General features: G+C 40.4%; 2 protein-coding genes across 2 annotated transcripts in view; both read left to right on the top strand.

Moving 5' to 3' along the window:
- LOC146451359 (uncharacterized) overlaps positions 1-17237 on the top strand; it is a 132307-nt gene that overhangs the window by 80407 nt on the left and 34663 nt on the right. The window lies entirely within an intron of this gene.
- LOC146451360 (uncharacterized) overlaps positions 3138-17237 on the top strand; it is a 25514-nt gene continuing 11414 nt past the window's right edge. The window contains exons 1-4 of the mRNA XM_085099171.1: positions 3138-3241; positions 14509-14859; positions 15692-15938; positions 16606-16940. Of these exons, the coding sequence (XP_084955297.1) occupies positions 3146-3241; positions 14509-14859; positions 15692-15938; positions 16606-16940 (1029 nt within the window). The 5' untranslated portion in view covers positions 3138-3145. The remainder of the gene's footprint in view (positions 3242-14508; positions 14860-15691; positions 15939-16605; positions 16941-17237) is intronic.

Below are 17237 nucleotides of genomic sequence, written 5' to 3'. Positions count from 1 at the left end.
CAACCCCCTGTCACGGCAATATGGGAGGAGTAGCAGGTAGCAGATGACTGAATGAAAGGCGTCAGAGTTAGGATCCTCAAGATGAGTGACAGTAATCCACGTGAAAAGAAAAAACTCCCCTGAAAACCCCCAAAATACTCTTACAGAGATAACTATTTAGCACATCTCTGACTCAGGGAATAGCAGGTTGGATTTCGTCAGAGGAGAAACTGTACGTATCAGACCTTCGTTCTACGTGGACGGTATGGCAGGGGCCACTGTGAATCAATTTTGTAAATTTCCAAGGATTGACAGTGCATAAGGAGACAGTCCTTGGTGCCTCCTTCGCGCTTATGACATTCACATAACAGGTGCTTCTACTAAAAACATATCACCTGCTGTGTTGGGAATGGCGACATCAGCTTTGAGGTAAAGACCCAAGTGATCCAGGGATGTGTTATGTTGGCATTCCTCTTCAACTTAGTCAGTCACTGACTAAGTGATGCAGCGCACCACTAAGGATCAATACAGGGGCATGAGGTGGAGCTTCTTGTACACAATTAAAGATCTGGATTTTGCAGATGACCTTGCGCTGCTCCATAGTGACGGGCAGGATAAGAACAGCCGGCTTAGCACATTTGCACATCAGCTTTGGCTTAGTACAAGCCTCAAGAAAACAGAAATCATGGCCCACAAAATAAATGATTGCGCATTAAGGTTACCGTGTACCTTCAGGGGTGTCTTCAGTTAAACGGATATAGCGCCTCTCAGTTACATCACAGATACCCAAGACCCTATATCAAATTAATGCTTATAGAACTGGGTATTCAAATATTTCATTGCTTTTTCAAGAAAATATTTTCCCAGGTTTTTCGTAAAGTCGCAACTTGAAGGTTCAAGAGTTCCAACTCAATGCGATTTTTATATTTTGGAAGTTTGTTTTTTTTCTCCAGGTCAGGATCCCAAAAGCTTAAAAAGCGTGTCGGGGTTTTCCTTAATTCGATTTCGTTCAAAAGTTACAAAACATTTTCAAAACTGCGAGAAAACCATGCGGAGTGAACGCACGGACATGGCTTTCAAGGAAAGAATTTTTAGAATTATCGAATTCCCCGACACGTTTTTGTTGGTTATATATTTTTCTAGCATCTGGCCAAATGTTACTAAAATCGGCCAAATCGTTGTTGAGTTGTAACTCTTGAAAGTGTCCCCTGCATGCAAAATTAAAATTTGAGAAAACAGCGCTTGAAAAAAATTCTCGCTACACAAACAAGTACCGCCCCCTAACGCCTTTATGGAAAACTAGCCAATCATTTTGCAAGCTACTTTTTCTTCCGGTCACCTCCTGTGAAAATTTTCTCGCAGTTTTGCATGTACTCGCGTTCCAGAGTAATCAACTCCTTCACCATTTTGTTGGATATCTGCGGTGTTTGTTGTACGCACACGTCGATTTTGTAATCTGTGATGATTATGGGAAAAACAAAATGGGGACTGAAGCCGACCTCATCAAGCAAAGCTGTTGGGCCGAAGCAGAAGCGGCTGAGGAGGGAAAAATTATCAGCGCAACGGAATTATCTGGGAACCACCGTAACCGTATGTATAAATGAATAAATGAATGAATAAATCTATTCGAGCGAAATATTGTTGAGAATAGCGAAGTTTCGAAATTGCTTATCGAAAGTTCGGGTGAAAATTCGCTCTTGAATGAACGTCCCAAATTGTTAATGCTGCAAATAGAAAACAAGTATAAGTTGGACGCTTGAAAGAAAACGTTTAAACGGAACCGTTTAAAAGAGCTGACTCCGTTTAACGCTTTAGAAATTACCGTAATACTGTAAGTCTTTGTGAAAACGCTACAAGCAAAAGCGCCGGCTTTCCCTTTACTAGTTATCTTATAGCGACGGGTGACGTGAGAAAAGATCAAGACATGTTGGACATGATTCTTAGCGTTATTTTTCAATTGCTTTTTTGTTTTGTTTCCGCTTGCCGAGACTTGTAAGTTTTACGCACCCGAACACAAGTGATCTGATAACGTTCAGCCGCAAATAAAAAAAGGAAGCTCATGAAGCGCGATTCACGGACTCGCGAATTGAGGCATTATCAAGCGCGTCTCCAAATATTCGCTTCGCTGGAAGATTTTAAGACCTTTACCTACTTTAAAGTGTAGCTTAAAGCTTTTGTCGTCTTTTATGTCAGTGTCGTACTCGAACAAACGCAAGTTCTTCCACTAAATACAGGATATTCGAAAGTGCGAGAACGTGAGGGATTCAAGACTACAGAAAGACCGTTCGCGCAAATATCGCAACGGGTGGTTACACCAGCAGCAATATGCTGTCAATCAAAGTAAAATTTAACTTCTGGTGGAAATCGCTTACGTCCCAATTACTCGGCAAATACTCACTCTTTTTCGAAAATTCTCTTTTTGTTTGTAAGAACTTACTGGGAAGTTTATTTTTAACTAAAAAAAATGAAAATCCAAAAATTTTCTCTCTGAAGGTACACGGTAACTTGAAGTTAGAATCATGCAAGTGTGGCATGATGAAGCATACTCTGGCAAACTCAACTCTTTCGGTCGCACTAAAGACTATGTCATTTCGCTGATTCAGAATTTGCTCCTTTCCTGGACTCCAAGTCACCAATTGGTCTGGCAACATGACTAGGGAAGTGTATGTACTGCCGTTCGAGTGTTTTATAATTTGGATAGTATTCTGGGTTTTAGGAGAAATCGAGAAACTTAAGATGGGAATCTCAAAATAGCTGTCGTTGGCCTCAACGGAAAACATTTTGACGAACTATGTATCCTCGAAATGTTATTGTTATTACTTCAAAAAGGCATTAATAATTCAAAAGCCCATTGACCTATCAAATGGCTGATAATAAATCTCGCGCAGTGACTTTATATCGATAGGTCTCCTCCTTAATAGTATGCGGTGTTTTTCTCCTATGCTAATTTTCAACGTTCACAAAAGCATAATTGTTATGAACTCTATTGACACACGCTTTTCCGCGTTTTATCGGGTTTAAAACCAAGAGGCGCGGCCGAGCGGTTTTTAACACTCCTTCTCGTTTTTTTAAACATAACGTAATTGCTTTTGAAGTTAAAAATGATAGGAATGGACGTTCCATATCTTTTTACACAGTTTTGGTTTCTTTATAGATGGCGGGGACAATGTCGAGGATTACAAGGAAATCCGTTGAAGGAGAGACGAAGCGACTTCAAATGGCCAGAACAATTGCGGAAAGTGAGAAGAGGTTCAATATTAAGGTAACTAACTGAAGTAATGGGCCACTGCTTCAGACGGGCTGTGCTTCCTATTTTCAGATTGCCATTCAAAAACCTACCGCCTCTCAAATTCCACAAGATTTTCCTAGCGTCACACCATCACCCTGGGGCCCCAATTTGGAAATATTTTCAAGTCACTTTATCAAAGTTTGTTCTCACCATACAAACACTACGGTTTGAAACGACCTTGAATTTATTTACAATTGACCTTATTGAATTTTTGACTTATTTTTGTTTTGTATAAATTGATTTACCTATACCATCATGGAAGCCAAGCCAATTCAAATCTGGAGCGTCCAAATATTAAGATTTACTGAGTTTGAGGGTTTTGTTTATCGTCGTCATAGTAATTGCGGAAATGTTGGAGATGGCAAATACAAAGGTAACACTAGGGCAACTGACGAATCCAATGGAATAGGGATTCTGACGGCCTGTGCTTCAAGATCAAAGGAAATACGATGCTTTTATTTAAACTATAAATTTTTGCAGTTTCTTGAAGAATTTAAGGATAACCATTATGTCACGAAATCACAGATCGTAAGAATTTCGCTTTCGTACCCCCTCTTAGGACTACGTTAGCAGTTAAAGTCTAGCTTGTTCTACTATTTTGAAGTAGTGGGTTTATTCATTCAAGAAACTGGCTTTCCCAGAGCAAATGGTCGAGTTGACTGTTGTCAAGTAACAAAAGCTTGGGAACAGAAATGAAACGCAAGGGAAAAAAAATGATCATGGGGAGAAAACATTTTTAAGAACGCAAAACATCTATTAACCCTCATTAATAATTCATAAGCCCATTGACGTATCAAATGGTCGATAATACATCACGTGCAGTGACTATAACGGATTCAAGTCTTGCTTATATAATGTAAGTAAGCTTACCTATATTTGGCTGCCACTCTGATTTAAAGACTCAAATCTTCGGTATTTCTCAGAGAACAACAGAAATAATTCTATTTTATGGGATAGTGAGGGTATACGTGTCGACTTTGAGGCGACATCTAGTCTATTGAACATACCTTTTTAGACTGCATTGTGTCACAGTCCTTTTACTCTGAAGCGTTAATATGGTTTAATCATGTAAATAACACTGATATCAGTCTCTCCAATAAACAAATAACCTTAAACGACATACCCGCTATTCAACAATTAACTGATTACCCAATACGCAGATTACACTTATTCGTTATTTTACTAAAACAATACATTGACGCTTGCAAATACTTTGAGAGGAAACCAACCATAAAGGAATTTCAAAATAAAGTTTTATTGCAATGGCAAATTGAGAAATGTGCTCTTCCTTAAATTCTTTTTCTATTTTCGTCAAAATATTAACCTTTGAACAAAAAGGGGGTAGTTATATGTATGTAAAATAGATACACCAGTCATGTAACAGCAACTAAAAGCTATAATTATTTTTCTTCGGCGCAGTCTTGTCCTTGTTCAGCTTTGTCTCCTTTTAATTCGTGTTTCGCTTCTTTCTTATATCAATATTATTAATAGTTTATGCACTGGTACTGCAATGAGTTAATTTTCTTTCCTTTAAGTGTAAGTAGCTGTAAACAATGTCATCGATGTAGGACGTGTTAACTGTAAAATATTGTATTGTAACTAGTTTTTGTGTGTTGCATCATAATAGAAAAAAAAAGTAAAAAAAAAAAATCATTCACAAACAGTTAAAATCGGTAAGAATGTCATAAATGCTAAAATGTGATAAAACATGTCAATATTTATAAAGTTAAAAGGGACATAAAACAATGAAACATAAAAAAAAAAAAAAAAAAAAAAAATCTAGTCCAAAATGCTGTCACGTTTTACTCGTTTGTCAACAACTACTGTGTGTGGACTATTTGTTTCAGTTTCAGTTCCGAATGGTTTTGAAGTTAGATTCTGGAATAAAATTCTTTAAAATCATGCTAAGATTATGAGTGGATATTCTGTTTGGGCTTGTAAAGCGAAAACTTACAACTTTCTCGCGCTATTAGGGGAAACCAACTGTGAATGCTGATTTTCGGCTCCTACAATTACCAGTTTTCGCATAACTTTTTCGAAAATTCCAAATATTATTATCATGTCATCTACGAGAGAGCCAGTAGATCAATAACTAATAGAAATGAGTTGGAGGGACCCTTTAATTCGCTCCCAAGTTGTTTTCTGCTGCGACTATGGGCTTGTATTAAACCAAAATCTTGTGCAAGATGTGCAGGGTTTGAGCTTGTCATATGCGCTGAAAATAGCAGGTCCCAAAAATTTTTTTATAGGTTTGGTTAGGCCAAAGATAGAACTGAACCATGACAGTTGTATCTTTTTGAGGAGGATTTTTCCATTGGAGATATTTGGCCACAAAATCACCATATTTTACCTAGTTAATTATTAACTTGCATTGATTGACAGGTAATTAATCAAATAATCTGAGACTCCTGCACATAACTCACGAAGGATGTACTTATGCTCATTGTGGAGCCACAATAGAATTAAATAAATTTTACAAGCTTTAGGAGCCCCTCACTCTACCCTTTTTTAGAGTAATTTTTATGGGAATTTTTGTAAAAAAGCAGGGGGGTTGTCTAGCTCCCCCCAGAAAATTCCAAATATCAAACCACTTTGGCTGTTGAAGTTATTAGGTGGACCCTTTAATCTGGCCAAGTTTCATTGAAATCGGTGAGATGGCATGCATCACCACTGCCTGGTCCTCTCATGGACACGCTCTTAAGAGGGTGTCTTTTTTAAAACCACCCACTCGAATTTCGCATCAAAATCAATCTTGCCTGAAACTCTGGCAAATGAAAGCCTACACCAAAGCAAGAAATAAGCAGGTTTGGTTTGGTTCAAAATGATCTTGTGCTCGCGCTCTGTGCCGTTAAAAATTTTGCCCCGTCTGGGGCGAAAGTGACATCCCGAAAATTGAAAATTAGGCACATTTCGTAGCGCTGTAAAATATTTCATTCGCAACAACTAACCACACATTTTACATCAAATTACTCATAAACCTTTCTAGTTTTCTAACACAGCAACAATTTTTCTCTTAGTGCAGATAGAAAGGCGATATTAAGCGTATTATGGACCCCCTCTATTGGCCATCGAACGAAGGCTGGAAATGGCCTTAGTTTAGAAGCCAATTTCTAAAATTTGGGACCTAGCTGAAAGCTCTAGGTTATGCAGCCGTAAAGCGTAGTCATTTAGTGGCAAAACTATGCAAAAACCCCTGTACGATTTCAGTATTTTAAAAGTTATGACCGTTTGTATCAGCCCATGTGCGAGCATTCACGGTACTTCCGCCTACTGTCAAATTCCCTTATCACAAGCAGATTTTGTCATAGACACGACTTACCTGCTTCGCAACTGGAGATAATTTCCAAATTCCCCCATTTTCTAATCCCTCAGATGTTTGAATTCCATAAAGGATCCAGTAAATAGGCAGCTGTAGTTTTCAAAACTTTAGAACAACCTCTATCGGGTCGCTTGTCAACGGACCACAGTTCGAACTCCCGACACTGATATATCTTTTAGAGACTTCAACTAAGAGCAGCAAGAGGTCATATTTCTTGGAGAGTCGGAAAATGAACGATACAGTTCTGCTGTTTAGAAAGAAAATTGAAATTTGGCTTCAACTTCGACGAAATATTGAGAAATAACTCCCATTTTGATCAACGAAAGATCGACTGCTTCCGTGATGCGGTTTCTACAGAGGTCCGCTATCCAGATGTATCGCGGACAACACGTCACATCGTTTTCGATGAAAGCTTTGTAAAGTACACGTGTAATTCCACTCTAAATTCAGATGAAAGTTCTTTTATTTTTTTATTACTTAGCACGTTTGGCTTTTTCTGTTACTGAAATGGAATGCAAATGCTTATTTGAGACCAGAGGGGAGTTAGTGTGCAGTGATTCCGCTGTCAAGTTGATGAAGCTGTCTGAGTGCAGAAGTAATATTGATGACCAGTTACAAGCATGGCACCTTAGTCAGATTCAAGGAACCTTGCAAGAATATGAGCTTATCATCAATAGGTCGGGACTGCCTCACGACCTTTCTTCAGATCAGCTTCAGCAGATATGGATCCGTGAGAAGCACAGAAGTGACATGGGGAGAAACTGGCGGCCGCGTCGCACCTGTCAGTACCCACTGCATTCCGGTAGAAAAAAGAAACTCAGGACCAGAAATGCGGTTAACCCTGTTATGTCAAAGGAAATCAACACTATCTACGGAAAACAAGTCCCAGTAGGATCCTGTAAGTCAATCTCCGCCGCAAACGATGAAAATGTTTGTTACAACATTGTTCCCCAAATGTTTCCCTTAGTATGCGCGCATGAATGAAATTGCTACGGAGGCAAAATTTGTTTCCAAGAAGCAAGAGATATACCTGACTTTGAAATAATCATTTTGTTTTCATAGCAAACTGTGGAAATATTTTCGGGCAAGTTGACAAGGCTCGAAAGTAAACAAAAAGGAAAAAAAAGAAAAAGAAACAAGCCACCTTTCGCGACAAAAGTTCTGTGGTCATGAAAACAACATGATATCGAATTACACTTTTGCACGAAATTTGCATAAATCTGACCTTGTTTCGTGGCATGTTTAATTTCGCAGAAGTTGTGGAACTTTCTCACATTTACACTACATAATTATATTAAAAGAAGACAAAAATATAGCGTTTTTTTACAAAGGAAATTGTTCTGATTGGAAACATTTCATTCCAACAAATCGCTGTTTTATATGGCTAAATTACGCGTTAATCTCGTATCACGCAACATGAAACAGGAATGTGTTCCTGTTCAAAATGAACTTTGGCTATCAAATAGTCCCCAAATGGCAACTACTGCAAATCTTTAGCCGCAACTTATCAGTCGCAATTTCGAGCCCTGGCAGCCAGCAATGTTACAAAAACAGGTTCCATCTGCTAGTTTATTAGGTTATAATTAGGAATCCGGACTGTGGACTATGGATTATGTTTATAAAATATGCAGGGTAGTGCAATTGATTGAACAGACATTTCTTTAAGTTACTGCGTTGCAAAGTTCAAATTTTCAAATGTAGTATACATCTTTGGAGAGAACGTCGGGTTGACATACGGCGAACTGGGGTAGGCGGTTAGCCTGTACTGTTCATTTCAATACTCGGATGCATAATAAGGTAGCGTTCTTCGGTATTTGTCCCATAGCCTAAAATTACGACTAAACTCATGTCTGAAAATGTAATCATTTCTGAATACATTGCGTGCATATCTTCTTTGTTTGGTTTGTGTTACGTTCCTCAATCAGTTTCGATTTTCATTCCTTTCCAAGCGCTGTATTGCTTATTTTTTACTGTGCTTTTCAGTGATTTGTGTATCTTGCTCTAACCTACACAAAATCAAGCTTGATGAAAACATGGCTTGGATTCAGGGGCAGCAGCTGGCCAAGGAAAGTAATGAACAGAAGGATGAGCCTTCAAGGTGATGTTTGGTCGTATGAATGAAGCCAATTCATCATATTACTAAGTAACCTGTCTTCGCTATTATGGAAAAGGCTTGCGAACAAGACTTTCTTTCGAAGTTTATTTCTTCTTAGCGGTTGTTAATAAAACAGCAGTATTTATTTTGAGGTTATTTACAGGGGAGTATAATGTTGTTTATAGTGGTCACGGTCTGGGATAAAACCTTACAATGGATCAATAAGTGAAGATAGGTTATAATGTTTTTTTTTACTACTCCCTCAGACTCGCTAAACGTATCACAGCCATGGATCTTACATTAGTCACGTCAACCCCTGCTATAACACCAGCTCGACCAAACAAAGCTGCCTGCACAGCTGAGTGGACTTTAGAGTATAGACCCGGTTTGAACAGTCAGAGCTCCGAAGACGACGAGGTAGCTGAAAGCGCTGGCGAGTCGGCAATATCAGCGTTCAATGCTGCTATGGAGAATCTGAACCAAGTGGCAACCAATGCTGGTCAGGTCAGTCCCTTAACGTCCCAGCTGAAGACCACATGGGATGAGGCAAGGGAAGACGAGAAAGAAGTGTGCATTGATAAGGCCACTGAAGCCTGTAGTCTCGTTTGCGACGTCATAGGACCAAAGGCTGGACAGTAGCTATTTCAATCCTGTTTCTCACCAGATAAAGAGACCAACTATGGAGAACTTATACCACTAATACAGGCCTATAGCAATGCTACGACAAGAAACGTGAAGACCCAGATTCTGAGCCTATATGCATATCGATATCCAGTCAAGAAGATTCAGAAGATCCATGAACCTTACGCCAAGTTGACAGAGTGGCAAATCAGACGCGCCAGAGCTCATGCGAGAGATTGTGGTCCAGGATCCTTGGTAGAAAAATCGCCGTCCCATCGAGTTCGACTGCCACCAGTGAAACTTGACCATTTTTTCGACTTTGTCAACTGCCCCTACTTCTATCAAGATGTGGCGTTCGGTACGAGGAAACTGAGGCTCACTAGTGGCGAGAAGATCACAATGCCAAATGTCATTCGCAAAGTCGCAAGGTCAACAATGGTCAAGCAGTACCTTCAGTTCTGCGAAGAAGACCAATTCGATCCACTAAGCCGTGCGACTCTATTTCGCATTCTCGAGGTAAGGGAAGCTTCCCAACAAAAGTCCCTTAGTGGCTTGGACAACACAGCAGCCAACGGGTCACCGGCGTTTGAGCGTCTCTGTCGAATAGCAGACGAACTTGACCAAATAGGCCTGGAAAAGAGCGCGGCCGATGAATTGCGTACATCCCTTCGAGACAGTAAAAAATATTTCAAAACTAATTACCAGAGTCACTGCGAGGATAATGAAAGCCAATGTCTCGACCACTGTCGTAAATTTGGACTGAGTGATCCCAATGATCGCGATTTACAAGAACAATGCTCCCACGAACATGCGCTTTGCTGTCCTAATTGCGATGACGTCACTTCCTGTTTGAGCAAGATGCACCTGATTGTCAAGGATGACAGAACCTTGAACTTTTATAGCAAAGAACAACAAGATGACCTGCTGGACGATATCCAGAAGGCTTCGGAGACCATTATCCAATGGAAAGCTCACATTATGAGATCTGTCAACCAAGAATGCGCAAAGCAAGATATCCTCGCAAAGCTTGACCCAAGCTCGTGTCTCATTGTGGTAGATTGGGCAATGAAGTTTCTGCAACTGCACTACAGAGAGAAACAAAGCGACTGGTTTGGAAAAAGAGGGCTGAGTTGGCACATCAGTAGCGTGATATCTCGAAGTCAGTCTGGAACGACTGAAGTCATCTCTTACGCGCACTTATTCGACCAATGTACGCAGGACTGGTACGCAGTGACATCAATTCTAGAAGACCTGCTCAACCTGCTGAAAGTCAACAATCCTTTGCTCGAGAGAGTCTTCTTAAGGTCAGATAAAGCTGGTTGTTATCACAACAGCTCCTTGTTAGCCGCTATGAGAGATGTCGCAAACAGAGTTGGCGTTGCAGTCGATAGTTACCATTGCTCGGAGCCGCAGTCTGGAAAGGATATCTGTGATCGCATCCTTTGCCCAATGAAGTCCTCGATCCGTACTTACTGCAATGAAGGTCACGACGTTCTAACTGCTCTGGACATGAGACAAGCACTAACGCAACACCCAGTGAAGGGAACAACCGCCGCAGTCAGCATTGTGAACGAGTCAAAGAAGACCTTATCTGTAAACAAGATAGACAATTTCAGTAGCTTCCACAATTTCCAATATGAAGATTCTGGCATGCGAATTTGGAAATGTTATGGTATCGGTAACGGGAAGTACATTCCGTATGACAAGATCTATACGAAGCACCAGGACCCAACAGTGCTAAAAACCATAGAATCTCAAGGGTTTTACGATCCTCCGGATAAGCGGGAAGTCAAGCATCGTTCAGAAACCAGCAAGACAAATGAGAGTCCGATACCACTGTTCGAATGTTCTGTGCTTGGATGTGTTGAGGCTTTCGAAACGTTTGCGCAGCTAGAGCTACACCTGGACGTTGGCAAGCATACTGTTAGCAAGTTCAACCAGTATGATGCGATCAGAAGGGACTGAGCACTCAAATTCTCATCCGTAAATACAGCTGATAGCAAGAGCAGTTCGTCAGATTCCAGGGAGCCACAAACCTTTTAAGAAGACACTACTGCTAGCTCACCTCTACAAACAGGGTGGGCCCTGAGCAAATTAACCCAGGATCAACGTTAGATTTTCAGAGAAAGTTAAAGAGTACCTTACAGCACGGTTCATGCTTGGAGAAAGAACCGGGCGCAAGGCCGATCCTACCCAAGTTGCAGCAGACATGCGAAACACCAGAAATGAATCGAATGAGCGTGTGTTCACTAGAGCCGAATGGTTGACGAAGACTCAAGTCCAGAGCTTTTTCTCGCGGCTAGCAGCAACGCGTCGCAAAGGTCAGGGTGTTGTTGGAATGTCGGTGGATGATGAGGAAGATGTCGAATGCTTGAAGGAAACTGCTGACAGACAAGATCTGGTAGACATGGTAAACAGCGAAATCAACGTCTCGCATCCCATCTGTTACGACACCTATGATCTCTGTGAACGTTACCACAGCAACACACTCCAAGAATTTAATGTGGCCATGTTGAAGACCATCTGTATTCACTTTGAGATCCATGTAAAATCGAGAGACAAAAAGAAAGTTCTCATAGACAAACTGTCTGATATGATCAGCGAATGTGAGTGTGTTACTCACTAGAACCATCACACTCACATTCGCTGATCATATCCGATAGTTTGTCACCGGTCCATGTCGTAAGGCTATGGAGCTACCTAGCCACATCATTCTGTAGTGTGGAAAATGTACAGTTGAGTTCAGCGTCACGGCTGTAGTGGCCTCCGTCACATTAATTGTGTTTGCAAGATACGAATACCTGTAACATTATACTCTATGATGATATATACGCTCTTAGCGGAAAATCATTCAGTTGAAGTATGCTGTATAATGGTTTATTATCTGTTGCGTGGTAGTCTGACAGCATTGTTTCTTAGAACAACTTTAAAAAATTTGAAACATCTCAAAACAACACTGATAGCACGTTAATTTTCACCAAGAATCTGACCACTTAACTGACTGTCAGGTCTGTGAACTCAGCACAATCAAAAGGAACAGCAAGTTCAGGACATTTCATAGCTATGGACAGCACCGTCATCTGACTCTACAGTTTATATTTGGTCACTTGTATCTGGTGTCACAGAGGCGGATCCAGGGTTGAAGGGGCCACTATGAGGGGTTGAAAACGGTGCGAATATCTTACTTATAATGTTAATTTTCAAACATTCCTTGCGGGGCATGTCCCCCTGGACCCCATATGGACTCATACCGACTGACAACCACCCCGCCCCTCCCCCACCCCCACCTTGTCAAATCCTGGATCCGCCCCTGTAACACTGAACAAAATATTAGTGTGTTGTTGTAAACCCAGCATGATTTTCGGTCTCATTAGTACGCATCTGGCCATTTCAAGGTAACAATCGGGCCCCAGAGTCCGCAGACTCTTTGTATGTGGTTAGTCACCTCGGTGGCGAGGCTGGCGAAATTGTGACGTTTTCAAAGCTGAGTGAGGCTCAACTTTTTATATTTGTGCAAACCGTTTATATCTTTTTCTCTTAACGACAGTGGGAATCCACCTTAAGACAAGGTAAAGAGCGCAACGTACATTGCATACATTGCACATACGGTGAAAACGAAAATTAAAATATGGGGACGTAACAACCACCATATATGAAGTACCTACCTTCAGAAGCAGCAATCACAACAGTGTTCGATTATTTAGTGATCTAAATACCGAGATTTCCTCGAAATTTAGGCCCTTATATTTCAATTTTCTTTCTAAAGTCCGGAATTAAGTAGTTTATTTTTGTCTGATTCCTGGAGACATTCAGCTCTGAGCTGATGCATTAGTAAGATGTTTATCGCGAAATGTAGTCATGTGTTCGAGGTGTGGTCTGTTGACAAGCGACCCGATGGAGGCCGCTCTAAAGTTTTGAGAACTACAGCTGCCTATTTACTGGATCTTTTATGGAATTCAAACATCTGAGGGATTAAGAAAATGGGGGAATTTGGAAATTATCTCCAGTTGCGAAGCAGGTAAGTCGTGTATATGACAAAATCTGCTTGTGATTAGGGAATTTGACAGTGGGCGGAAGTATCGTGAATGCTCGCACATGGGCTGATACAAACGGTCATAACTTTTAAAATACTGAAATCGTACAGGGTTTTTTGTATAGTTTTGCCACTAAATGACTACACTTTACGGCTGTATAAGCTAGAGCTTTCAGCTAGGTCCCAAATTTTAGAAACTGGCTTCTAAACTAAGGCCATTTCCAGCCTTCGTTCGATGGCCAATAGAGGGGGTCCATAATACGCTTAATATCGCCTTTCTATCTGCACTAAAAGAAAAAATTGTTGCTGTGTTAGAAAATTAGAAAGGTTTATGAGTAATTTGATGTAAAATGTGTGGTTAGTTGTTGCGAATAAAATATTTTACAGCGCTACGAAATATGCCTAATTTTCAATTTTCGGGATGTCACTTTCGCCCCAGACGGGGCAAAATTTTTAACGGCTCGCAGTGCGAGCACAAGATCATTTTGAACCAAACCAAACCTGCTTATTTCTTGCTTTGGTGTAGGCTTTCATTTGCCAGAGTTTCAGGCAAGAATGATTTTGTTGCGAAATTCGAGTGGGTGGTTTTAAAAAAGACACCCTCTTAAATGCTCTCTGGAGCCCTTAGTTGAAATCGTAGGCGAAGCGGAAGCTATTTAGTTTACCTCCCGATAACTAAGATTCTTGACCCGTCACGTTTCAGTTGGATGATACATTTCTATCACAAGAGTATAAAACCAATAAAATAAAATACATCACTTTATTTAAGTTTCAATGTATTTAGCGCAGAGCACTAATCAAGGACATTGTCAAGGTTGAATTGGAATTTAGAAATTTGGGGTTTTGAGGTTAGGGGATAAACCAGAGTACCCGAAGAAAAACTCTCGGAGAAATGACGAGAACCAACAACAAACTCAACCCACGTATGGTGCCGAGTCCGGGGTCAAACCCAAGCCACATTGGTGGAAGGTGAGTGCTCTCACCACTGCGTCATCCCTGCTCTTCCATGGAGTGTCTGAAAAATAGCTTAGGTTGCTAAGTGCTCTTCAGCTACAAACAATGAAAACAATTATGCTCAATGGATGGCGTAGCCATAAGGAGGGTCTTCGCTGTTCTGTACACGTTCGTAAAACAGAGTCCTCACTTTCTTCTTTTATCTATTCTCCTCGCAGGCGATTAAAACAACAGAGGAAAAGATGACTAGTATTATAAGAAACTTCCCGAACTTACTAACAGACACGTACGAGCAAGGAAAGTTTAACAAAAACGACCTTATCGCTGTGCTTCAGGGTATCACAGGATTTGGAGCAGCGATAGCATCCAAGAGCCCTTTGGATTTCATTAATGCAGCTCTTGGCCTTGCCTCCTCTCTGTCTGGTAAAGCGTGTCTGAAGACCCTTCAACAATACCTAGGCAGTGTCAAAAAATGGCTGACATTTGGGGAAAATTACAAAACTCTAACTGATTCCAGTGACTTAGACTTTGATCAAGTGGCTGTTTCTTCAGTGCCCGAGATCATGAAGGTAACAGGCTTTCGGCATGCAGTTACTAGTGCTTTAGCAATGAATATACGTTTACTTATTTGCATGATTACCTCTGAAATTCTTAACAACAATAAAAATATATACTTACATAAAGCCAGATCAATAATTTCTTATGGCGCTTTACAATGCCTTAATGCTAAAAAGAAGGAATATTAAGTTAAAACCAAATTATCTAAAATCAGGGTTTTATTAATACAAAAATCACCAATTAAAAAAACACGTTTTCAAACGGTTTTCGAAAGTATCAATGGAACTGTATGGTCTTAAATCCAAAGGTAGAGTTTTTTTTCAGTTTCGGTGCAGCTACCTCAAAGGCACAGTCCCCATATTATTTTAGACGAGCACTGCTTGGGAAGGCGAAAAATCTTTGAAACTTTTAGCTGAAACTTGTGTGCAACGGCGCTGCGAAACAAGTTTCATCAGGTGTTGCACCGTCTAACATCACGGTCGGTTTCGTGAAACATTTTCGAACTTCCGTTACGAGACAAGTTTCACAAAAAGTAGAACCGCTTTCTACTTCTGCAACGGCTTGCAACGGTCGCAATGGTGAAAAAACAAGAGTTTCACTGTGTAACACCACTTCGTGAAACTGGTCCCGTTCGCCGTTGCACACAAGTTTCAGCTAAAAGTTTCAACGTGTAACGTTGGCTTGAACGTTCGACAGGATGTCAATCTGCACTCGTTAATCTTCTTTTACTCAGGTTACTAGATTTCCTAGGGACTTTGCACGAAGACAGATTGTGTAACAGTGAAAACTTTTACTCGGCACTGTTGTAACTCGTTGATTCTACTAAACGTTATTTTCGTTTAGACTAACCTGGAGATGAACAAGGAAACGTTTGCCGCGGAATTGGTGTGTCTGCTGGATGTGGCCTCCTTAGCGAGCGATGTTGCAGTCTTAAAAGCGGAAATAGAGTCATTCTTTATCGCAGGATCGGCCCGTATTGACTTGATAGCAAAAGTAATGAACCTGGATAATGACATTGGAGGATACAACTTTGACATTCCAGTTCTTCAAGACACCGAGAAAGCAATTACTGACATAAGCACATCTCCAGGTAGTACAGTTGTTTTTTTTCGACTAAGCAAACTTATTAGTAGGGAACGTTCTCCTCAATCATATCATCAAGTGTTTTTGGGTCATTTTAGGTCATATTTCAGAACACGTTTTATTTGCCCCATCAAATCCTAGTGATTTTTCTTCCTCAGGCTTGAGACGTATAAAAACGTAAGATTTCACTTCCGGCTAGGATAGAATACTGCGCACAACTTGAGACTGGGAATAGTAAGGCCATGATGTCAATATAGGATCTCTAGTTTCGCGATTTCTCTGTTCCTTAGTTCAGTTGTCTTTCGTGAGCTGAAGACAACTATGTGTACGAAATTATTTCTGGGAATATTGAATTATTAGAACGAAACAACTGAGGAACAGAGAAACTGCTCTGTTGACGTCTTGGTTGCACTGTTTCAAGGCCCCCATTTTGTGCGGTATTATTTTCCACCATAAGTAAAATATTTTATACACCTCTAATACAGGGAAGAAAAATTGATAAGGATTTTTGTTTCGATTTTTATATGAGAAAACACGAAGTGATCACTTGGTTTAGAAATTGGTTTCTTAAGGAGGTGATCTCAAAGGGTGGCCTTGTTGACAGTTTACTTATGTTGACAGAAAATCTGTAGCAGCGTATTTTTAAGTGTATACCTGGCATTTTTACCTTCAAGGTACTCCTATTAGCAAAACACTCCAGCAGACCTTCACTGAAAATCTTCTTAGCACATACAAAGAACTGGAACGATCATTTATGAAGAAAATCTACCAATTCTACAAGGCTATCGAGTTCCGTACATTGTGGTCTGGAAATAGTCCACTAACTTCTTTCCGACGAGTGGCCAGTGAGAGTGCAAGGGAGACGAAAACTCTTGTTGGAGTGGTTGAACTCAACAGAGCGCTTGCTGAAGTGTACCAGTTAAAAGACAAGGCAGTGGATTGCTTCAGTAGTCATATATTCACCACCAATTTAAAAAAGTGGAGCTTTGATAACGTCAAAAACAAAAGGGTCAGTTTTCGTTTTTTAAGCTTTGTGTGTGTGCGTGTGACCCTTACTTAAGCAATGCGTATTTTCGCTACATATCATTTAAAAATTACGTAATTCTAGAGAAGACCTTAGAGTTATGATTATTTGAGGTGGGAAATTGTGGGCGATTACCCGGTTTTTTGGGTGATTAAGTGAATCCAGATTAAGCAACACGCCTTCCAGTCATAACCAAAACAAAAATTAGCAGTTTAACTCCCTACACCCATCCTCCTCAATCAAATAGACAACATAATGGAAGTTCTTATTCAGCTCATACTA

The sequence above is a fragment of the Pavona decussata genome, unplaced genomic scaffold (genome assembly GCF_977016875.1).
Source record: "Pavona decussata unplaced genomic scaffold, jaPavDecu1.1 SCAFFOLD_390, whole genome shotgun sequence".
Classification (NCBI taxonomy): Eukaryota; Metazoa; Cnidaria; class Anthozoa; order Scleractinia; family Agariciidae; genus Pavona; species Pavona decussata.
This window is presented reverse-complemented; position numbering and strand designations above follow the sequence as displayed.